This window comes from Gorilla gorilla, chromosome 6 (genome assembly GCF_029281585.2).
Source record: "Gorilla gorilla gorilla isolate KB3781 chromosome 6, NHGRI_mGorGor1-v2.1_pri, whole genome shotgun sequence".
In the NCBI taxonomy this organism is placed as follows: Eukaryota; Metazoa; Chordata; class Mammalia; order Primates; family Hominidae; genus Gorilla; species Gorilla gorilla.
The window spans coordinates 112,506,390-112,530,998 of NC_073230.2; the positions used below are offsets into that span (position 1 = coordinate 112,506,390).

The window sequence follows — 24,609 nt, forward strand, 5'->3', positions numbered from 1 at the left end:
CTAGAAGCCTGTCTTACTCCATTCAGGCTGCTGTAACAAAATACCATAAATCGGGTGGCTTATAAATAACAGAAATTTATTTCTCACACTTGTGGAGTAGCTGGGAAGTCCAAGATAAAGGAGCCAGCACCTCAGTGTCTGGTGAGGACTCACTTTGTGGTTTATGGATGGTGCCTTCCTGCTGGGTCCTCACATGGTGGAAGAGGCAAGGCAGTCCACTGGGGTCTCTTTTATAAGGGCACTGATGCCAATCATGAGGGCTCCACTTTCATGAACTAATTGCCCCCTAAAATGCCCCATCTCCTTATTCCATTACCTTCAGGGGAATGAATTGAGACATATGAATTTCAACAAAAATTCAGACCATAGCAGTGCCTAAGCTATCTAGGCCTTTCCCCTTGCCTGTCCTGCTCATAGGCATGGTTTTTCGACAGCTATGCTTCTCTTGGAACACTTGGCTTTCAGGCTACAGCTGATAGGTTCAGATTTGAAAATTTGGAATTAAGAGCTCCAGAAAATGAAAGCTCTGGTTTGCCAAGTGATGTTAATGTGAGCACAATAAAAACAAGGATCATAAACTTCTGTTGCTAAGTCCCCCACACTTTCTGAGTGAAGTCCATGCAATTCCCCAGTATCTTTCCAATAAGTTCTTTCACCTTTTTGGTAAGCCTCTTTATATTTCTTGCAACATATGATCTTAAATAATACAACCATTTTGAATAAAAACTTTTTCCTGGATTATTTTCCCCTGCCAGATTCTTCTAAAGACAAGCTCCCCACAACCAATGGTAGCTTTCTGGTTGTGCTGGCTGTGTCATCAGCTCCATCTATTCCTATGATCTCCAGAGACACTCTTTGCCTCCTCTGGCTATCAGTTCTTGAGGACTTTTTGCTTAGTAATGCTTATTTTTAAAAAGATAGTTGGATTTCCTATGAGAATCATATCCTGGCATAATCGCAAGGATTAGTAAATTATATATTCAACAACCCAAAATATTAAAATCCTTAGCAATCAATTTATAAAAGTTATGCTGATGATATAATGAGGAGTGGATAGATTCACGTTCAAAGAGATGCAGACTTTAAAAAATTCACTTTCACCCTTTTGGAAAAGTACTAGGTATTAGTAGTCTTGTTTGAAGACTCAAGACTTCTAATTATGCTCCATTTCACAGCAGGAATATAAATCTATTTCCATCTTGAAAGTATGATATTAGTACTTTCTTCTTTTTTGACATACTCTGAAAGAAAACATTCTTAATTCTGAGAGAAAAAACAGAAATTTGGAGGCAGACTGCTTTGTTGACTTCCTCTCTTTGTTCACTTTTATTATCAGTTTTGTTTTTTGAAATATACTTTTCATTTCATTTCTATTAGGGGTGAAGTCCTTAATCTCTAAGTTGCTTTTCAGCAGAAGAGTCAAATAAATGTAACAAGAATGCTGAGAGAGGTTGGAAAAGTAGAGATGCCTGGGGCAACGTGCTAACTTTCTTTTTTTTTTTTAATGAGACACCAGGAATATTCTGTGGGCTTCTATGCTCCCTATATACGCTCTCCCTGCATTACAGACATAGGCAGGTGTTTGAAAGTCATAATATTCTAGCTGCATTTATATTGTCAGGTGGGAGTAGGCAGGAGGAACGCATGGAAAACCTTATTTTTGTTGTGTTCTAATTGATCTAAGAGAAATTCACAAGGATATGAACCCCACTACAGGGTGCAGCCCATGGTGTGCTGTTAAAATCTACCTTCGAACTAGAAATTAGTAGTTATGTCAGCTCCGTGTCCTACATTTTAAATATCCACTGATCTGCTTGAGAACTGAGGAAGAAACGTCAGGTGGAAATTTCCCCATGATAAAGTGGCAAGTGAATGATGACTTCAGGAATAAACTGTCAAAGGAGAAAAAATGTGGCATCAAGCAGCGGGTCCTTACCCACAAAGGTGCAGCTTCCCAAAGTGCACGACCTCCCTCCTCCAGCCCTGCATGGTTCCTGCGTAGTAGGTGCTGCTGGGGTGGTGCTCGGTGGAGCATAAAGAGCTGACGTGGCTGCTGCTGTGGTAGCAGAGGGGCAGCAGAAGGTGCCAGGTCGCCCCGAAGTCCCTTGAAAATTCCAGTCTCACTGGATCCGCGGATGAGCTATCAGTCGAACAGCCAACGTTGATCTTGGGGATGAAGAAAAAAATGACACAAATTACCTCAGAGCAACAAGCCTTGAAATGATTCACCACTTCATTATTTTCTAGGGTCCATTTTCCTGGGAACTGTCTTGCTGAAATATTTAATAGTATAAAATTATGTTTTGCCTTACTGAGTAATATTGTATATTACCTTGAAATTATAATTTTTCATAAAGAACCTCAAAGGGCCTCATGAAAAATTTATTTCCCTTCATTTTATAAAAAGCAGGAAGTGGGTAAGGCAGAGGCTGGGACAATTCCAAATTTTACCTTTGGCCCATTTTCCTAGCCAAGCCAAGCAAATCATAGTGAAAAGACTGTTTCCCTAATCCTAACTGTTAGCTTCCCCCCCATCTAGGTAGGATACCTTCTATTTTCCTTCTTATGACACCTTCCAAATAATCCTAAGAGTTTTACACAAGAATCTTCAATGAATATTCAATATCAAAAGAGAATACAATCATTGTCACCATTTCCCTGGCACAGGGAAAGATTTTTTTAAAATTATATATACTTAAGGTGTACCCATACTGTTTTGATATGATATACAAAGTGAAATAATTACTACGGCCAAGTGAATTAACCTATCTATCACCTTCCATAGTTACCTTTTGTGTGTGTGTGTGTGTGTGTGTGTGTGTGTGTGTGTCTGTGTGTGTGTGGTAAGAGCATCTAAAATCTATTCTCTTAACACATTTTCAGCATACATTATTATATTATTAACTATGGTCTTCATGCTGTACATTGGATCTCTAGACTTACTCATCCTTTATAACTGCAAGCTTGTCTCCTTTCACCTACTTCTTCCCACATCCTTCTCCTCCCCACCCTGGTATCCACCAGTGTATTCTGTCTTTATGTAAAGACCTTTTTAACCATTAGGAAAACAACCACTCCATTCCTTTTCCCATGCTTTCAAGTGCATTAAAATAAATTATATAAATGCATGCAATTCTTTCTATAAAAAATTTCCCCTTTTCAATTGAGATGAACATTTTCTTACTATCATGCCATCAAAGCATAGGAACCAGTTATTGATATATATAGTTACACATAACCATCTATAGTTATAGTTATATACAATAAATATACACTATACATATTATGTGTGTGTAGGTATGTGAACTTACATAACTTTTACCTTCCGATGAGTAAACTATTGACATTTGATAAACTTTCGAATATAGGCACTTGTTTCTTCCTGAATTCTTTTTTTTTTTTTTTTTTTTTGGAGATGGAATCTCACTTTGTGCCCAGGCTGGAGTGTAGTGGCACAATCTCGGCTCACTGCAACCTCCACCTCCCATGTTCAAGCAATTCCCCTGCCTCAGCCTCCTAAGTCACTGAGATTACAGGTGCGCACCACCATGCCCGGCTAATTTTTGTATTTTTAGTGAGACGGGGTTTCACCATGTTGGTTAGGCTGGTCTTGAACCTCCTGACCTCATGATCTGCCTGCCTTGGCCTCCCAAACTCCTGGGATTACAGGTGTAAGCCACCACGCCTGGCTGATAATAGAACTCTTAAAGGTGCTAAAGATGTCATCTTTTATTAGCTATGAAAAAAAATTCTGAAAAGTTAATATTCTAAAACGCTGGTATAATATACCTTTGGTTCTGCTGATTTTATCTAAGTTTTTGAAATATATAAATATTTTTATGTTAATTATTAATTTGCTCTCTTGACAAATAAAAGGAGTGCATAAATATTAATAAAATACACAGAGCAAATACATTTGAAATTATAAAACAGTATTATCTGTAAAATTAATAACATCATGACAAATATTATATAAATATCCTAGCATGGCATAGACTATAGTTACATTGACCTAGTCCCTAAGAAATTTTAAGTTTCACATAAAAAGTGTGGAAATATAATACAAGAATAGTATGAGCCTTTTCATTTTTATAGTGTTTAAAATAATTTATTTCAACTTCCCATTGTAGCAGGTGGGGAAACTCCGTCATAAAGGATAATAATTCAGAAATAAACCTTAGTATGACAATTGGCTCCATTAACAAGAGTAAATTATGATGCCAAAACCTCTTACATCCTTGCACAAAAATGGGAGGTCATAATGCATGAAATTATCTGAGATTTTCCTCCCCTTTCCTAGGTTTTGTTCAATATAAAATTTAAAGCATTTATTATAGAACAAAGTCAAGTACCTCAAATTGTATGATGGTGTTCTCATTCACATTTAGGTCACGGGTGGTAATGGAATGCTCACCAACTTCATTTGAAACAAACACCATAGCTGAATCTTCTTCACTGTTACACAGGAAAACAACCAGGAATCCATTTAGGCAAAAGTTCATCATGATTTGTATACAGCAGTGGTTTTATTTTTAGATTCTTAATACTTACGGTGCCCCCTTTGAAGAATATGGACAATAAAGACCAATGTTACCACCAGGATAGAAAAACCAATTGTCTTCTCTGGGCCCAAAGTCAAATGTATCCAAGAGCATCACAGGGTTGTTTAAATTATTTCCATCGATAATGAAGTCATCAACAATCCAGATTTCTTCTTTCTTACCTAAGGCATTTTTGGATAAAGCAAGTTTTTCCAGTGATGAAAATCAAATGAACACTTTTGCTCATTGAAAGAAAGCAAAGGACAAAAGCAACTCAGTAACAATAGGTTAAACATATGCCTTCTACAGGAGGATTGTTTGAGCCCAGGAGTTCAAGACCAGCCTGAGCAACATAGTAAGGGCCTATCTCTACAAAAAAATAAAAAAAATTAGCCAGGTGTGTTTGTGCATGCCTGTAGTCCCAGCTACTCAGGAGGCTGAGGTGGGAGGACTGCTTGAGTCCAGGAGTTTGAGGTTACAGTGAGCTGTGACCATGCCACTGCACTCCAGCCTGGGCAACAGAGCAAGACCATGTCTCAAAAAAGAACCACACAAACCACACCCCCCAAACTCATATACTTCCTGGGGGGAAAAAAAACATAAAGTACTTAACAGTATATTGTCAGTGATTAAAACTGGCCAGGCACGGTGGCTCACGCCTGTAATCCCAGCACTTTGGGAGCCCAAGGTGGGCAGACTGCCCGAGCCTGGGCAATATGGCAAAACCTCGTCTCTACAAAAAAGCAAGCAAATAAACAAAAAAATTAGCTGGACATGGTGGTGCATGCCTGTAGTCCCAGCTATTCAGGAGGCTGAGGTGGGAGGATGGTTGAGCCTGGGAGGTGGAGGTTGCAGTGAGCCAAGATCACGCCACTGCACTCCAGCCTGGGCAACAGAGCAAGATGCTGTCTCAAAAAAAAAAAAAAAAGTGAAAAAATTAAGCTTGCAACCATATTAAATTGATATATCATGGAACTGCCTTGCTAATTTCAGAAAGCTGTGACAATGCTTTGTATATAATGTATGTGAAAGCATGCTGTCCTTCAAATAATAGCAGTGCTATGAACCCTCCCCTGGCAAGAGTGGGTTTTGAGTTGTGTTTTAGTGGTTTAGGGGAATCTGTGAGACACGCAGTCTGTGAGAATGGGTGGTCAGTTAGTGGACTTAGAGCCGAGGTACACTAATCAGTCTATTCAGGGAGCAATTCATGCTTTTTAGGGTCAACCCATGGCTTAGCACCATACTTCAGTCAGGCTGAAGGACTATGGCCATTAAAATAATGCCCTGATACGTAATTGCATTTATTTGTTTATTTAATACAGAAGAAAAATATTCTATGATCAATAATACTCCATGTTTTCTTAATGTTTTTCATATCTCCTATGTTGATCTGGAGATACTGTGGGAATATATAGGAAACTAGGGAAATCACCCTTTATACTGCTATAGTATTTGATTCAGTGATTTAGACCAGGTGTTTAAGGAATATGTTAGAGTAGATAATAACGGCAAAAGCCAGGCTGCTTTTGTAAAGCACTGTTTGGACTGACCTTGAAAAAAGGTGATAAGTCCATGCCAAGCAGGAACGTCAAGATTCCCTAGGTTGCTTCTTCACTGATTTCTACTTTAGTACAATTCTTACAAAACATAAAAAAGGATCTGTAAACAGGAGCCTGTAGAACAAACCTGATGCTTTGAATGAAATCACAGGTCTCTATCTCTAATCCTATCAGTGTTCTAATTCTAGTAGCATTCTTTCCTCTTCTTGTTTAGAAAGTGGTTGGTGGAATCAATGAAAAAATAATTAGGTAAGCACTCCAAACATAGTATGAAGACAGCAATCCCTCCGTCACCCAGGCTGGAGTGCAGTGTCATGATCTCGGTTCACTCCAACCTCTGCCTCCCAAGTTCAAGTGATTCTCCTGCCTCAGACTCCCAAAGAGCTGGGATTACAGGTGTGTGCCACCATACCCAGCTAATTTTTTTGTATTTTTGTAGAGATGGGGTTTCACCATGTTGGCCAGGCTGGTCTTGAACTCCTGACCTCAGGTGATCCACCTGCCTCGGCCTCCCAAAGTGCTGGGATTACAGTTGTGAGCCACTGCACCTGGCACATTCCTTTTTTGGACTTTTATTCAGTGACAAGATGTATGTATACATATATGTTTCACAATACATTAAAAATTTTGTTTTATGTTTTAGTTTTAACATATTGTTAAGGAAATAGGTTAAATTTTAGAGATGGAAGAACCTTTGCCTTTTCCATTTTTGTGTTGCCTCTGCAAAGAATCTGCTGCTTAATGTGGCATCTCCATGCTTATTTAGGTGATTATATGCATGACTTGGTAAAGTCTGGTCCTTTATAATCAGCAGTTAATAGAAATATAGGAAGCAATAAAACATTACCAATTTGTAGAATCATTTTCTGTAACCATTTGAAATGTATTAAATTATACATTCACTTTAACTTATCACTGAAGCAAGTGTAAGTGATAAGAATATTTTATCTATGGCACTATCTGCTTGGTCTAAGTCCCTCTCACTTCGTCATGGCATTTTGCTATAGTATTCTATTTCACTAATGAAACGCCACACTCAGAAGAACTATGTATTCCCAAATAAATGCAACAAAAATGTCATTACAACTGATGAGTGCCTAATGATAATGCTGGATTATTTTTAAAAATCTTTAGCTCTGTAACAGAATTCAGCTATATTTACATTAACAGGAGAACCCACTAGTCAAATATGAAGAGATTATATATACGTGTGTGTGTATATATATATATATATGTGTGTGTGTGTGTTAAATATTTAAATATTTATTGAGACTTGTTGATACGGTTTGGCTCTGTGTCCCCACCCAAATCTCATCTTGAATTGTACTCCCATAATTCCCATGTATTGTGGGAGGGACCCAGGTGGGAGATAATTTGAATCATGAGAGCAGTTTCCTCCATAATGTTCTTGTGGCAGTGAATAAGTCTGATGAGATCTGATGGGTTTATCAGGGGTTTCCACTTTTGCATCTTCCTTATTTTCTCTTGCTGCTGCCATGTAAGGCATGCCTTTTGCCTCCCGCCATGATTCTGAGGCCTCCCTGGCCATGTGGAAGTGTAAGTCCGATTAAACCTCTTTTTCTTCCCAGTCTGGGTTTGTCTTTATCAACAGCACGAAAACGGACTAACACATTTGTCAAAAGTGAAGCATGTAAAATGTGTGTGCTGTGGACAGCTAAGCTGCTCAGTTGACAAACACTTCCTCCACACCTTAGAAACAAACGTGTTAACATGCCACTATCAGTTTTGATCACAGGAGAACACATGCATTTTTACCGTTATTATAAGGTTGCCAGAGTCTGAACCTTGTAGCATTGGTTTGGGCAGTGTATGGCAAGGGAACATTGATGAAAAGTATATTCGTTGTTTGAGGAAAGTAAAATTCATCCATCAGGTGCCAAGTGATTCCTCCACTGATGGAGAATTGTAATAGAATAGAGTGAGATCTCTCTGGGGTACCTGGGAAGAAGATAACACAGGTATAAAACATACTGTGATAAAAATGGGGAAATGGTATGTTCTTAGCTGAATCTTTAGGCATCAATGCATAAGAGAACTTATGTTTACATGGAAGCTTTATAGTCCAAATGCTTCAGAAGCAACTTAAGGGGATGACAGGTTGGGCTTTCTGTATATCTCGAAATACACACCAAAGCTTGGATTTGCACACAATAATACCTCCCTTTCTCTCTCAGATATGCACAGGCATCTTTCTGTATTTAGGAAACATTACATCAAAACATTTTGATTCTACAGGCATCACGATTTTACAAAGGGTCAAACATTTAAATCTCAGGATATAAACAGAAAAACTGTTTGAATATGTATTATATCTATAATCAATTTGTTCAGGAAAATTATTTAGTTAATATGAAAAGCCAGAATGACTAAGAATAGGCTTTTTTTGGATTCACATCTGTAAAAGAAAATCCACGTTTTTCATAAGTTAAACATTTTAAAATTTAAATTTCTTTTAGTTAGAAAGTAGTGGTGGAAAGACTCAGGGACATGATGATAAATTTAACTACCATAGAACTAATATGATTACAGCTATATGAAATTATTTAAAATCAGTAGTTTTCTTGCCCTTATATTAAGATAAACTTACATTAAAGAAAAACATTTGCAAACATTTATGTATACTAATTTATGTTAGCTCTTCCATATAGCAAAACTTATGGGCCTTAAATCCGTGATTTCTTTGTGGAAAAGGAATTGCACAGGGGAGAATTCTCTTGAAGGAAAATAATAAATTCATACTTACTTTTTGCTATAAATCTAAGTGAAAACTGGACATACATTGTATTTGTACAATCTAGATCTCTTGAAATAAGCATCCTTAGTCCTTCCTGAAAATAAAAACATATACGTTAAGCAACTTTTTTTCACTTGCAAAATTGTATCCCTTTGATTTTATACAACTAACTTGCATTAGCTAAGTAATAAATACATATCATGATCAAGAAGCAAATTTTGCCTAGTTTAAAAGGAAAAATGGGATGATCCTTGTTTCCCCTCTCTTAATGGCTTTCATATCCTGTGACTGAATAACACAGTTTCATTGTCTCAACTCTAAATCATACTTTTCTGTGACTCTTCTAAAAAGCGGTGCAAAAATGATAGCATTACATATCTACAGGCCTTTTTTAAAAACAGCCTCCTTTGATCACAGCATGTTATGAGAGGAGTAACCAGGAAGCAGATGGAAAATGTGCCAAGTGCTCCCGCTGGAAGATGGGAACTAATAGGTAACTTTCTCAGGGTTCCAGGGAGTCTTAGGAACTTACTACTCCTTTGCTCACTCTGACAGCCCCAGGGGCTCTCATTCAGGCTGACACAACAACATCCCCCAGTTGGTCAAGTTAAATAAGGCATAACTAAGGCAAGTCCTGATGCTCACGCTGTAGGCATTCATGCAGAGAAGTCAATGAACAAGGAAAGAGATCACATTAGCTTTTGTAATTTTTTCTGCTAATTTAACTATTTCTGGTTGCCTAGGATTGACAACTCGAAAGGTTCTTTTCTTCATGGGTACATAGGATTGCAGTGACAGCCAGTAAAACAGAATTTCACTATGCAAATAGCCTAAGGTCCAGACAGGTCTTTTAGTTTTTCAGCTGCAACTTCTGAATGACATGACTCTTTACGGATGCATGGCTGTGTGATAATAAGTGGACATTGTCAACTGATTTCTCATCAACTAACAAATGCCAAATGTAATTTTAGCTAAAAGAGAACATTTTCCTCTTCTTCATCATATACATTATAGATCACATTCCTCAATAGCTGAAAATAATTTAAGTAGAGCAAATTCCACAATAGCAACCATATATTGAGTGCCTATACATGCTGGGTGCTAAGATAGACGTTTTACTCATTTAAAGCACCTAGCACTACTGAGAGAAAAATATTATTCTCATGTTGCAGATAAGGAAACTAAAACTCAGAGAGGGAAAGTAACTTTCTCAAGATTACATAGTTTATAAGTGGTGATGGTAGGATTTGAACCCAGATATGTCAGAGTCTAAAACGTCTATCCTTTATAAGATACCAGTGTTTTGTTTATTAAACTATCTTTTGGTTTGGGGAGAAAAATATCCAGATAATGCCAAATGTAGAATTTGAGAATTATTTGATATTGTAATGAAAACGCAACTGCATTTAACCCATCTCATAACTTCACAAAGCATAGATTCATACTTCAGGACAGGTTGCCATGTAAAAGCCTTATATTTCTAGTCTTTGTTTTTTCTTTTATGCCTAGTAATTCACTGCTCTGCTCGGTCCATGATACCTAACCCATGCATCTTCTTCGTTTCTTCACGTCTTAATGTTTTACCTTCTTCCTTACACACTTGCATAAAGCCTTGGATTTTTTTTGTTTGTTTTAAGAGACAGAGTCTTGCTCTGTTGCCCAGTGGCTATTTATAAATGTAATCATAGCTCACTACAAACTCGAACTCCTGGCCTCAAATGATCCTCCCACCTCAGCCCCCACTGTAGCTGGGACCAGAGGTGTGCACCACTGTGCCTGGCTAAGTGTTGGATTCTTTTAGAGCTCAATGCCATGTGGGAGTTGAGGTTGAGAGGAAAGGTCCCTTCTTCAGATTGTAGTGAAAAAGCTTTGAGATAGATAGTTGATAGATTCAGGTAATAAATATCCCTTGCTAACATCAAAATATAGAAATATGATTACTCTTTCCCCTTGATTATGGAATGCAAGTATAAAGTTGTTCCCATGGGTCAATACAAGTCACTCATAAAGGGACCTATTTTACACTGTATTTTGTAGGAGCAATTTTATTGAAAGTGAGCATGATTTGTAATCTGAAACTATCTTTCTTTTATATTTGCAATATTTGTTTATAGGTTAGCATTTTATATTGATATTTATACAGCAGAACTGTCAAACTCTGCTGCCACATATATTCTAGTTCACACACATATGTTTCTTTTCTCATCCTCTTTCAGGTTCAGTGATCCATTTGTGCTAAATGTGAGAAATTCTTTTGTAACAAACAAGCTATTTTAATAGTAGATAGTATTCCTGAATCTATAAACATTAAAAAGAGACTATCATATCCTTTTTCATGAAAGAATGACTTTCTAGGTCAAACTGCAACCTACTGAATGGCACATGCTGAGTCCTCTCTACATCTTGCAGAGCTGATAGATAATATGTCTAAGACATATAATGCTTGGCTGCTCTTGCATTTGGATGGCTAAAGGGAAAATATAAAACATTATGCATCTTTCTTGTTTAGAGGATCAAAAGACTAGGTTAATTCTACTGCTTAAAAATTTATCAGATAAAGATCTTTCAATCATAAAAAGTTATAGGACTTCTGCTTTTTAGTCTTGTCAACTGGTTCAAATGGGTCAGATGTGAGCTAATGGTAATGACAACTAACATCTTAGATAAGACAAAACAAAACAAATCCCGCCGCCCCCAAAACCAGGAGTTTCCACTCTGAAATGTTCTACCTTAATTTCTTCAGTCCCTCAAAACTCTCAGAGACTTGTAAATCTCTCTCAGGCCCTATGCATTTCTTTCTTTCTCATCCAAAACTTGAGAAGAATTTGGATTCAAACAAGGATGATAACTGGCTTCTATTAACTATAATTGAAAAAGTTCCAGGGTATCTAATTTTCTAGGTGTTAGATGTTAATCATTAGGGCTGTACAGAAACCCATGCAGGTTTTTGTCAAAGATTTCATTTGCACACCTAGGTTAGTCAATTTCCCCATGCTGAGAGAGATGGGATGTGGCATGTATTCACATATGAAGATATGCCAGCTTAGCACAGAGTTTCACACAATTGCTTAACATCTCTCTAACCAGACATCTCGGTTGAAATACAAAAGATATTAACAATGTTTGAGAATGCTATTTTACTTAAGTATTTGATTTTCTTAAAGTCACCAAATGGTTCTATTGGCAGAAAAAAAAAGAAAAGGAAAACTAAAGACCGTTCATAAAGTCATTTAGAAAATATTCCAAGTTAAATATTTAGTAACATAAAATCTTAGATTATGGAAATTTACATTCTAAAAACTATCTACATATAAATTTATGTATATAATTCCAGCAGGAAGTAAGGAAGGTCTGATCACGAAAGCAGAGGAAAAATTTTATGCCCAAGTGATCATGAAAAAATGACGGCATTCAGAAGAGGAAACATGGTTTGGGCTAAAAGTCAATAACTATGTATTAAATATTATGTCATCTGAAGAGATTCAGAAATGCATTTGTGTTGAGCAGTGATTGAAGAAGACAATGTTAGTAGTAATGTTGGGAAGGAGAATCTTATCTGTATCTGACCCCTTTAAAAATTAGAGATGTTCCAGATTTGATGGTTTCACCATTCAGATTCCCCCTCTCTGCACCATACACTTCAGGCCAAAGGTCAGGATGTAAGTTCCCATTGAAATCGTCTTTAAGAATCGAGGGCAGAGGAACAGCAGGAACACAATAGGGTCCGCCAAAGCCCCGGTCACACCTAAGAAAGAGAGGGAGTGGAGAAAAGACATTTGTCACATGTTCAACAAGCCATATTTATTTTTGCGTTACAAAGAAAGAAACTGTCAGTTTTATTAACTTACACACAGCGTCCAGCATCACAAATCCCTCGTCCTGAGCACATCCAAGGGCATCCTGAGGCCAGTACAACATTATCAATTGCCCAGGAATCAGCCCCCACAGTGTAGTTGGCCTGAATCCATCTGAACCGGGTCCTGGGAGAACTAACCAAAAAAAAAAAACACACACCACTGGTTTGACAAGCAACCTTGAAAGCACAAGGACATTTATTTTAATTCCCTTTTCTCTTTAAAGTGCCTTCCTCCAGGGTCCAGTTCTCTCTTCCTTGATGCACTTTATTTTCCTACTAAGTAGTAGGAAATGCTGTTTTCTCTTGACTCATAAACAGGAGAGTAGAAAGCATGTTATTTAAATATTTCACTATTTTTTTTCATGTAAGATTCTACAAACACATGTGTGAAATGGAAAAGTTATTTTGAACTATCCACTTGTTTTGTTTTTGAAATACATGCAGAATTTCAGTTTTTGCTTTCAGACTCTTATTGCTATTCAGTACTGGGTGGGATTAAAGGTGATAAACATGAGGAAAAATTAGGGTCTTAAAAGTTCTGGCAGTGAGGTCTCTATTTTACTGTCCCGGAATGGTTTCTGAGAGTAAGTGGAAGCCCTTGATACTTCTGCACTCTACTTTGGTTCTTGAGGTTCTGGCTTTCTAAAGCTGAGGTCTAGAATGATGTGATGTATTCTCATATTTTCTATTTATTTGCAATCTGTTATTTGGAGTATCTTGGGTCACAAGACTGCTTTATCCAGAAATAGACGCAGACTTACCAAACAACAGTAACAGCCCCTCACTTAGGAAAAGTTTGCATAGAAGTGTGTTTGTCTGTTATGTGGAATGTGGAACACAGTCTACTTGAAGTAGAATTTCAGCAGCACCATTCTAAGTAGAACTGTTTCCCCTACACAAGTTCTCCGTGGATGTGACACAGCTGTCAGCATGGTGGCTTTAACATGGAAACCTAATCACAGCACCACTGTTTACCACCCTTCAGTGGTTCCCCAACATATGCACTGTCAAGACCAAACTACTTAGGACGACATACATGGCTCCTCCATTGTCTGTCCTCTTTCCTGGCTCCAGACCTCCTACTTCTTACCTTGCAATTATATTCTGGCAACACTGAACCCTTGAATTTCCGCAACCACCCATGCTTTTTCTGGCTTCCTGGATTTTGTTCTGGCTTACGCCAGCACAAATGCCCTTTCGCTCCCCTCTTCTCCTGGATAAGCCCTACTCAGAGTCAGCTGAGACATCAACTCCTTCAGAAGGCTCCCTCCAGTTCTCCCCAAATGAGTTAGGTAGTATCCTCCTGTGTTTCAATAATATCTCCGAGTACTTCCTCTGGTATCATTTTACAGCATAAACAGCTGCTTAGAGGTTTGTTATCCTAAATACAGTGATGTGCTGCATAATGACGTTTCTGTCGGTGATGGACTGCATTTATGACAATGGTCTCATAAGATTATAATGGAGCTGTAAAAAAATTCCTATTGCTAATTGACATCTTGATGATTCTGACCTTGTGTATGCCAAGGCTAATAATGTGTGCTTTTGTGTCTAAGTTTTTAAGAAAGAAGTTTTAAAAGTTAAAGTTCTCAAAATATTAAAAGCTTATAGAATAAAGATAGAAAACATTTTTGTACAGCTGTACAATGTGCTTGTGTTTTAAGCTAACTGTTATCACAAGAGTCCAAAAGTTTAAAAAAAGTTTATAAAATGGAAAAGTTATAGTAAGGTAAATTTATTATTGAAGAAAGAAAAATATTCTTTTTTTAAATTTAGTGGAGCCTAAGTGCATAGTGTTTATGAAATCTATAGTAGTGTAGAGTAATATTCTAGGCCTTCACATTCACTCACCACTCACTCACCCACTCACCGAGAGCAACTTCCAGTCCTGTAAGCTCTGTTTATGGGAAGTGCCCTATACAAGTGTACCGTTTTTAAATCTTTTATACCATATTTTTATTGTACCTTTCCTATGTCTAGATATGTTTAGATATACAAATACTTGGAATTATGTTACAATTGCTTACAGTATTTAGTATACCAATATGCTGTACAGCTTTGTAGCTGAGGAGCAATAGGCTATATCATACAGCATAGGTGTGTAATGGGCTAAACCATGAAGGTTTATGTAAGTTCACTCTATGATGTTCACACAACAGTGGAATTGCCTAACAATGCATTTCTCAGATGCATCACCATCATTAAGTGATGCATGACTTTAACACATTTGGATCCTGGCATCAGCTTATTCATTTAGTACCAGAGTGCTTAAAACACAGTAGATATTCAAAAAGTGTTTGTTGAATTTTAAAAAAATGAATAAATGAGCTACAAGTAAGCACTATTTAAAGCTTTAACAGTCATAGGAAACTATTTTAGGCTAAATACTAAAACGTTTTGGCTTCCTGAATTTTCCCTTGCCTCTTGGTTGTACATGTCTGGATCAGGTTTGAACCAGGAAAACAGAAACCACTATAAACACTTAACACAGAAAGAAATTAGTGCAAGGAATTGGATGTATAGCAAGTGGCAGAGCAGAGAAACCAGTAGAAGCAGTGAGGAAACCGGAGTTTAGCAAAGTCAGGAAGCCACTTACTGTGAGTCTGAGACTGTAGGGACACAGGGAGGAAGTGTTGTTGCTGGTGCCCAGGGACCAGGGTCACCTGGAGGGCCACCCAGGGGAGCTAGAGCCACGGAAGTTGGCCAAGATGCACTTGAGGCAGAAAGAAGGGGGAGGAACACCCTGATTTATCCCTTATTTCTCCCCTCCATTCTCCTGCAGTGTCTGACAGATGTAGGAGGCTGGGAAATGCAGCCTGCCATTCAGAACAGAGCACAGGAATGGAGAGGCAAGGATCTCGGGGGAGCAGTCACAGGAGGTACAGCCTCTAACCAGTCACCACAGTACCCGTTAGTTCCCAGAAACATCCTCCAATGATCCAAATGCCTACACCACAAAAGTGGAAGCCTGCTGTAAGTCAGTACAACTCTTGAATGTGATCTGAAATGCTGGGGAGGGGAAGACAGATGCAAAACAATATGAGCATTCCAAAGGAACCAACCTTTTGTTCATACTGTGGTATTGAGATGAAAAAAAAACTAAGGATACTCTCCAATATGTGGTAATTTCATATACTGCTTTGTGTGAATAAGTATCAGTCTGGTTTATGGGCAGAGACTTATTTTTACAACAGTTTAAAATTGGAATCTGGTGGGCAGCCTTTATGTTGGCAAAGAACAGAAAAGTTCAGCCTCATAAAACTTTCGGTGCTCTCTAGCCACATTTAAAACTTGCAACCCAAAGCACCTTGCACTTTTTTTTTCTTCCTGGCACTTCCATGCATAATTATCATGAAAGAATAATAGAATCCCCAGGCCGAATCACAATTATTTTCAAATTAAGTGACAGGCACCCAAAGTTCTGACATGTAGCCAAATGACAATTCTCACATGGTGGAGAGTGGAAGGTAGACAGTGATCCGCTTCCAATTCTGGAATCTTTCCGAGGTGTAAATTGAACTTTCCGTGTAATGCAGACAGCCAATGGTTGGAGGAACACACTCTTCAGTGACAAGATGCCAGTCCTTGCCATTGTTCAGAGAATACTGGAGCTGTACACTGTGGGAGTTGCTGAAGGGCTTGCTACAGCCCATGCTCATTTCAAACTGCAAAAAGGTAGATGCTGACACATGAAAATCCCAGGTCTCAGCATAACGAGGTTTTCCTGAAAAAAAAAATGTGTAATGGTAGCGTATATGTGTGCCATTTTCTTATTTGGTGTTTATGCTTATAATAAATATCTTCAAAAGCAAACAAAAATCATGGCCTATCTTTAGTGCCCCCTATGTGCTTTGACTTTTCTTCTTATATTTTCTGCTTTTATTTGGTTACCATAGATTTGGAAATATAGAAGGCTGCTAATTTGAAAAGCATTACCACCTTGGAAAGGGCTAACATAGTATCTTTAAAATATTGATATATTACAGTTATACATATATTGGGTTACATATGATATTTTGATACATTTATACATGTAATGATCAAATCAGGGTAATTGGGATATCCAGCACTTGAAACATCTATCTTTTTTTAAACATAGAGTCTTAAGTCTACAAGTTATGAAACATAGGAATGTCCTCTCATAGATTTTTTTTGCTCTTCTAAGAAACCTTACTCATATCATTCATGTTCTGCGAAAGACAGTTCCAACAAAAACCGTCACTAGGATCACCAAGTTGTCTTAGCACAATAAAACTTCTTTTTTTTCCCCTGAGAGCCGCCCTCAGCATGGGTAGTTAGGCACACGGTTTTGCATTAGAAAGTTTCCTCCTGAGTTTTAGTTAATTTAGTCCTCTAGTTAATCAGATATTTTCCCTTTATCTGGTGACAATATATACCTATGTTTTCAGTGAATATCAGAGCAGTATCCATAGAGAGACAGTCAATATCAACTTGACCTCCTTGGATTCGATACCAGTTGGCTTGCAAATCTATAGAACCATCAAATTTGTCTTGAAATCCAGTTTGAGAGCTGTCATTCATTCCTATAAGAACATCATCCAAAGCCCACTGGGCTGAATGCTTCCCTGCAATCAGATGAATAAAGGCGGTTAGAGAAGTTTCGTTACATAGCAATATGAATATCTTCATGACTGTGATTTTAAATCAAATTGTCTAGAAATTGACAGCAAATTAAGAAACACACAGTGCAAGGTGGGTATGGATACTTCATGACCTAAAAGCTACCAGAAAGCTGGAGTGAGCAGTAACTTACCATGTTGCGGTTGCCACCATCGAAATGCCGTTGCAGGTGTCTTCGCGTCCTGTGGCAGGTCAATGGAAATGATCTGTGGTTCCAGGAAGGACATGAAGTCCAACTCTCGAAGCAAATGCCAGAGTATCCCATTGTCATTTGAATACTGAACAATAAGCCCTGAGTTAAAAGACATAAATCCAGTTACTTGGACACTTTCCTAGAGGGGAAGGAACAGTATTTCTTAAATGGTGAGACTGCAGCAACCTCAAATTGTGTCTCCTAGAATGAGGGCACATTTGTGTAACTTCCAAGGAATGAATTAATGGACCTGAAGGCTCATCAATTTTTTGACGGTTTCTAATGCACTGACTCCCAGGAAATGAAGGAAAAAATACATAAGCTCTTATAAGACTACTCAGTTTTGTATGAGTGATGAGTAAGTTGGTAAGGGGAACATAAAAACCTGCGTCAGATCATGTATTTGAATTTTAGACTCTGTTCTGAACATTACAAAGTCTCATATCATTATTATATATTCAGAAGAAATATCTCAATCTCCCTGGCAAAAAATCAAGTAGCTCTTTGCTGCTGACGCACTAGGCAGTAAGCACCGCCTGGTCTGAAATTCTATTAGGCAGAAAGATCCTTTTACTTGCACTTCACACTTTGTCAGATCTTGGTCAGTGAAGCCTAAGTGAAACCAAATTATTAAGTGGCAAAGCAGAAAGGCTCACGCTTCTCCAACATTAGTCTGACTTTCGTTTCTCTGTGTCACCTTTTCCCCTTTTCTTGTCCCATTCATCCACGCTCCTCCACTGTCACTAGGGTGACATGATCCAGGGAACTGCACATTAAAGTGTAAGGGACCTCATGTCCCTTCTAAAAGAGGACGCAGAGAAAGCGCAATGTTGAATGAAAGGAAAAAGTTGCTAAGGATGAAACTGTGGGAATCAATTATGTACATATGTGTGTGTGTATAACGAGGTATAAATCAGTGCCTGTGTTAAGAATAAGACTGTGCCAGCCTTTATACCCGCTTCTTTGGTAGGGGGGGTAGAGTGGTAGAGGGTATTGATCTAATTGCCTATTCCATAATTTTCCTAAGACTGGCACTGCATATTCATAATTACGACTAGGGATACTGAACTACTTTTTGAGTATTCATAGATATTATGCTCAGTAAAGTTGTTATTTTTACTTTATTATATATATATATATTTTTTAATTGAGACAGGGTCTCACTCTGTCACCCATGCTGGAGTGCAGTGGCACGATTACAGCTCACTGCAACCTTTTCCTCCCCGGGCTCAAGTGATCCTCCAACCTCTGCCCTCCAAGTAGCTGGGACTATAGGTGTGTGCCACCTCGCTCGGCTAATTTTTGTACTTTTTGTAAAGACGGGGTTTTGCCATGTTGCTCAGGCTGGTCTCAAACTCCTGGGCTCAAGGGATCTGCCTGCCTCAGCCTCCCAAAATGCTGAGATTAAAGGCGTGAGCCATTGCACTCAGCAAATTCTAACTCTTTTGGAAAATTATAAATTTTTTTGCTATACACAACCTTTCTGTTTCCCTATTCTTGACTAACTAGAACTTCTCTCAACCCTTTATCACATTGGATAATTATTTTAGTTTCAAAAATATTACAATAAAGTGTAGTGCTAAAAGAAGGCTGCTTATGGCTAATTAATTGCACATGGAGTTATTGTCACTACATCTGACAAAGGATGATGCCAGGAACAAAAATGACAAATATGCTAAAATTAGAAATCTCAAGAGAATCAAACCCACTGTATTTAAAATAAAAGAACTAATTAGACTGAATGAGAGGATGAAAATATGTTCAAATAACAGAACTCTTTGGGGGAGATAGCCTGCTATATACAGGTGTGGGGATGAGGGTTACAGCTTCTGTTGAATAAGGTGAGACCCATCTGTTGGGAAAAGGACAGTCACACCAAAGTTCATGAAGAAAATGGAAGCAAGGCTGTTTCTTGTCTTTATTCTAGTCAAGTTGAGGAATGTGTGGCATAAGCTCTAGTCCCCAAACTCTGATGTCGCTCAAGATATGTCCTATGGGCTTTTTAGTGTGATATTGGATGTCTGAGGGTGCAGACACTTCAAAATTCAGGTTTTCTTGTGGCTACTAATTTGTATTAATATGGTTTACATTTAATAAGATGAGAGAGAGGCTGAGATTGAGATTACTTAGTTATTTTGAGGTGACCTAATCAGAAGGTAGATGATACTAGAAATGAAGCATCATGAGATAAACTGTCACTGGCTGGTCCTTTCTAGTGCCTTTGACTCAAAGTACGGTCTGAGACCAGCACCTGAATCACCTTGGAACAGGTTTTATAACCTGTGATGGTTTAAAAAATGTCCACACATTCTTTGACACTCTTCTGTTCAAAAAGTGGAGCTTAATTCTCCCCCTTTGAGTGTGGATAGTTTTAGTAACTTGCTTCTAATGAATAGAATATGGTGGAAGTAATGGCGTGTAACTTTGGAAACAGTCATAAAAGGCATTGTCATTTATTCCTTGCTCCCTCTCAGATCTCTTGCTCTGGGGAAAGCCAGCCTACATTTAGTAAGGACATTCAAGCAGCCTATGGACAGGTCTACAGAGTGAGAAACTGAAACCTCTTGCCAACAGCAGAGAAGAACTAAAGGCTTTTGCCAACAGCCATGTAAGTAAGCCATCTTGGAAGTAGATCACCTAGCCCTGGCTAAGTCTTCCAGTGACTGCACCCCTCCTGGCTTTGGTCCTGACTGCAACCTCACCAGAGACCCTGGGCCAGAACCATTTAGCTAAGCTGCTCCAAAATTCCTGACTCACAGAAACTGTAGATAACAAATATTTGATGTCTTAAGCTACTTAGTTGTGGAATAATTTGTTATGTAGCATACCACTCCAATCCTACTAAATCTAAATTTGCATTTTAACAAGGCTCCCAAATGATTCAGGTGAACATTAAATTATAAGAAACATGGCTCAGGAGGTACATACTTCATTTGGTTTCTGTCTTCCTCCTCATTAGCTTTTTAAGGAGTGTCACATATACCTTCAGGCGGTAACAAGGTCTGCAGAGATGAGGGCCCCAATTCCAAAGGACAAAGAAGGAGAGCCTCTCAGATAAGAATGAGAGGGTCGAGGAATGCAAGAAAGGCAAAGAGCAATATACATATCTCATATCACTTGCTGAACCTCATTAGCCATGTCATCTAACACACTGTACATCTGAATGAACCAGGCCCTTTAACTCATCCACGAAGTGTTTAAGGCATGTGAAACATTTCTCTTTTTAAACAGCAGCTCCATCTGCGTTATGCCCAGTCTTACTGAAAATAGCATAATTTTGATTTTAATTCCAAATATGTAAATTGATGCTTCAGCTTGAGTAAGTAAAGAATCTCTACTTTCATCACTGGAAGAGATTTGTTCAAGGATTTAAGCAGATTTACATTTTAACAACCAGTTTTCAATAAAAGGCTAAGAAATGCCTGTGGGATGTGAATTACACGGCCGGCACTGAGTTTATGAAAGTGGCTCAAGACTAGTTGAGGAAAAGTTGCTTGTTACTAAAAGGATCCTCAGGGAAATCTGCATCGCAGGGCAGAAAATAGCACTTGTAAACAGAATTTCAATACAGAGCAAAGGCTCCTGTCTATTACATGATAAGCAGATGCTTTCTTTTCTACCTTGCTCAGGATTTATTTTTTTAGGTCATACACAAATAAGGGTATGGATTTGTAATTTTCAGAAGGGTTATGCACAAAAATGTCCCTTAAATTTCAGTGTATCAAATGTCACTTCCTTGGTGAGTCCCCATCCAGACTATTTTTGAATCTAAATCAGCACCTCCCACTGCATAAATTTACTTTCCACCTCATCAGCCTATTTGTTTCTGTCTAGCCCTTACAATCTAACATTTTCTTGCTTATTTCTCATCTTGATTGCTTACTATCTGAGTCTTCTCACTAGAATGTAAGTTCCCCTGAGGGCAGGGATCTACCCTTAGGTGGCCCACTGGTTCTTCACTCTCTAGCACATGGTAGGTTTACGCTTCTTTTCCCTTCACCACACTTTCTCTTTCCCTCTGTCACATGGTTGGCAACATCCAGAATCTACGCAGCAGCCACCTTATTATTCTGGGTGCTGGAATGAGGACCTCGGATGACCCATGAAGAAAATGTAGTACAGGGGAGAAATCATTTTATTTTAGCCCACTGATATTTAGAGGTTTATTTATTATTGCAGCATAACCTACCTCATGATGAGGGACATATGTCTTTTGGTGATATTGTATCAATAAAAGCACCTAGAACAATGTCTGGCTTACAACAGATTCTTAATAAATATTTATTGAAGAGATTAGGGAATGCAAAAGTGGTCTATAAAAGCTTCTATACTGCTTCAGTAAATAGATGACTTGGATAATTACTAGACTAAAAGTACTAAGATATTCAGAAAAAGTTATTAAACCTTTCAGTTAGTGATAATATGGCCAAGGAAATGGAGAACTGATGCACACAGCTGTTGGTAGCTCTACTGACTAATAGGTACTGTTTAAGCCACTGTATTTTACACAGTCATACTGAGATATTAACAAACTTAGAAGGTGCAAACTCTTTACATGTTGCTGAGACCACGGCTTGGAGGAGGATGCATCTGAGAAACCTGTGCATTTTGTGTGAGGAGTCAGTTCACATTCAAGGTCCCCTAAGGAATTATATCATATCTGTAGAGCTCCCAGAGGCCACCTATGCTTCCAGCCTTTTGCATTTCTTTCAGAACTGAATCATTTGAGGCAGAAGATGGTACGAGTGCCTAGGGAGGGTGGAGTTCAGCGCAAGGAGAGAAGCAGTATAGTATGATGGTTATGGCATACATTCTGGAGCCAGTGTGAGTGGTTTGAATCCCTGCTCATGCACTTATTTAGTGCATGATCATGGGCAGGTTACTTGACCTTTCGGTGCCTCAGTTTCTACATCTGCAAAACAGAACTAATTATATTACTTATAGCAAAAGGGTATGCTGGAAATAAAATGAATTAACACCAGTAAAACATGTGGGATAGTGTCTTGCATATAATAAGTCTCAGTAAAAGATAACATTTATTATTGCCAAGAACTGCTCCTTCTACACAAGGATTCTGGTCTGCCCAGAATATAAGTTTATGGGCCGAAGTAGACTTTGATCTGCATTCAGTAATGCCCTATGCAAACAAGTCTCTAGCTTCCATGCTATATGTAAGAGTCTCTGCTATTGTTTTGGGATTTTTTTTGTGTGTGCCTCCCGGCGGATAGTATAAAGGAATAGGGTTCCCTAAAACAAATGGCACTTTGATTCTGCCTACACCCAGAGCAGACATGATATATTTCAGGCCTAAGGATCTGTACAAGAAATCTTAGAGATCTTGGCTCTGTGCAGCCACCGATTCTACAAAGCAGAAGAGAAGAGAAGGAACGATTCAGGGTAATGTATCAGTTTTCAAAATCCTGGCCAAACTTTGGGAGGAAAAAGGACTAATCTGCCAATAGTAACTGTAATTTCCATGGAAATATAGCAGCTTACCTTCATTTCTAGTTCTTGGTTTGATGCAGGTAATGCCTGAAGTTTTGCTTCCAATTTGTATATAAAATTGAACAAGTCTGGGGAATAAAAACTTTAGTTTACTTACAAACAAGAGTTCAGAAGAGCTGTAAGCATTTGAGTTTTGACACATTAAAAAAAAACCTCCTGTATTTATTAAGTACTACTTTCAAACTCAAAGGGCATATGAGAAGCAGAAAATACATAAATTATAGTAAGTTAATTCTGTAACCATTTAGAAGAAGTTAATTAATATGACCATTTTATTCTGTAATAATGAGCTAAACAAAAGGAAACCGTTGAATATCACTTCATTGTGACAGTCTGTTATAATTTTTTTTTTTTTTTTTTGAGACGGAGTCTTGCTCTGTCGCCCAGGCTGGAGTGCAGTGGCGCGATCTCGACTCACTGCAAGCTCCACCCCCCGGGTTCACGCCATTCTTCTGCCTCAGCCTCCCGAGTAGCTGGGACTACAGGCGCCCGCCACCACGCCTGGCTAATTTCTTTTTGTATTTTTAGTAGAGACGGGGCTAACACGGCGAAACCCCGTCTCTACTAAAAATACAGTCTGTTATAATTTAATGGAATTACTAAAATGGAAATTCCTTAAATCTAGTTAACACTATCCTTGGAAACTCAAGATGAAGATTTTTTTTTTATTATACTTTAGTTTCTGGGATACATGTGCAGAACGTGCAGGTTTGTTACATAGGTATACACATGCCATGGTGGTTTGCTGCACCCATCAACCTGTCATCTACGTTAGGCATTTGTTGCCCAGGCTGGAGTGCAGTGGCGCGATCTTGACTCACTTCAACCTCTGCCTCTTAGGCCCAAGCGATCCTCCTGCCTCAGCCTCCTGAGTAGATGGAACTACAGGCATGCGCCACCACACCCGGCTAATTTTTCTATTTTCAGTAGAGACAGGGTTTTGCCATGTTGGCCAGGAGCTGGTCTTGAATTCCTGACCTCAAGTGATCCACCTGCCTCAGTCTCCCAAAGCGCTGGGATTACAGGTGTGAGCTACTGCATCCAGTCAAGATGAGGAAAAATCTAACTTAAGAAGCTGAATACCATATTTGTTTAGAGTCAGATAATTACCTGTCAGTTGCTGATTTAGACTCACTTGGCTAAATTTTTCACAGCGGGCCTTCAGTCAGTATGATGTAAATTATGCCTCAGTCCATAGCGACTGACAGAGAGTACCTGCTTGACAGGCACACCTCTGAGAGAACAATGCAGATGGAAAGGGAAGGAATTTGAAGGAAGGAAAAATATGACACAGGACCCCAGATTTTGTGAGGAGGTCTAAAAATTTTAAACATTTTCTCTATTTCCTTTCTTCCACTTCTCAAATAATTTAATTGCTCTTTTAAAAAGCAGTTTTATTTTAGGTGTGCTATTATTTCATCTGATCTTAAATACCAAACAGTTCTTTATTTTACCAGTAGGTGTCAGTGTAGGCATTTAAAATTTCTGGGGACCATTTTCAATAAGTGAATACAAATCAACTTAGATAAATGAGGACGCATCAATTTCGGACATAGAAT

The 24,609-nt window shown here is 38.4% G+C and overlaps 1 protein-coding gene across 1 annotated transcript in view; it reads right to left on the reverse strand.

Annotated features, from left to right (window-relative positions):
- RELN (reelin) overlaps positions 1-24,609 on the reverse strand; it is a 520,733-nt gene that overhangs the window by 77,125 nt on the left and 418,999 nt on the right. Inside the window, exons 31-41 of the mRNA XM_031013029.2 lie at positions 23,042-23,118; positions 17,486-17,644; positions 17,109-17,297; positions 16,162-16,435; positions 12,704-12,844; positions 12,423-12,600; positions 8,865-8,949; positions 7,877-8,059; positions 4,552-4,723; positions 4,353-4,455; positions 1,937-2,166 (exon numbers count right to left, since the gene is read on the reverse strand). Of these exons, the coding sequence (XP_030868889.2) occupies positions 1,937-2,166; positions 4,353-4,455; positions 4,552-4,723; positions 7,877-8,059; positions 8,865-8,949; positions 12,423-12,600; positions 12,704-12,844; positions 16,162-16,435; positions 17,109-17,297; positions 17,486-17,644; positions 23,042-23,118 (1,791 nt within the window). The remainder of the gene's footprint in view (positions 1-1,936; positions 2,167-4,352; positions 4,456-4,551; positions 4,724-7,876; positions 8,060-8,864; positions 8,950-12,422; positions 12,601-12,703; positions 12,845-16,161; positions 16,436-17,108; positions 17,298-17,485; positions 17,645-23,041; positions 23,119-24,609) is intronic.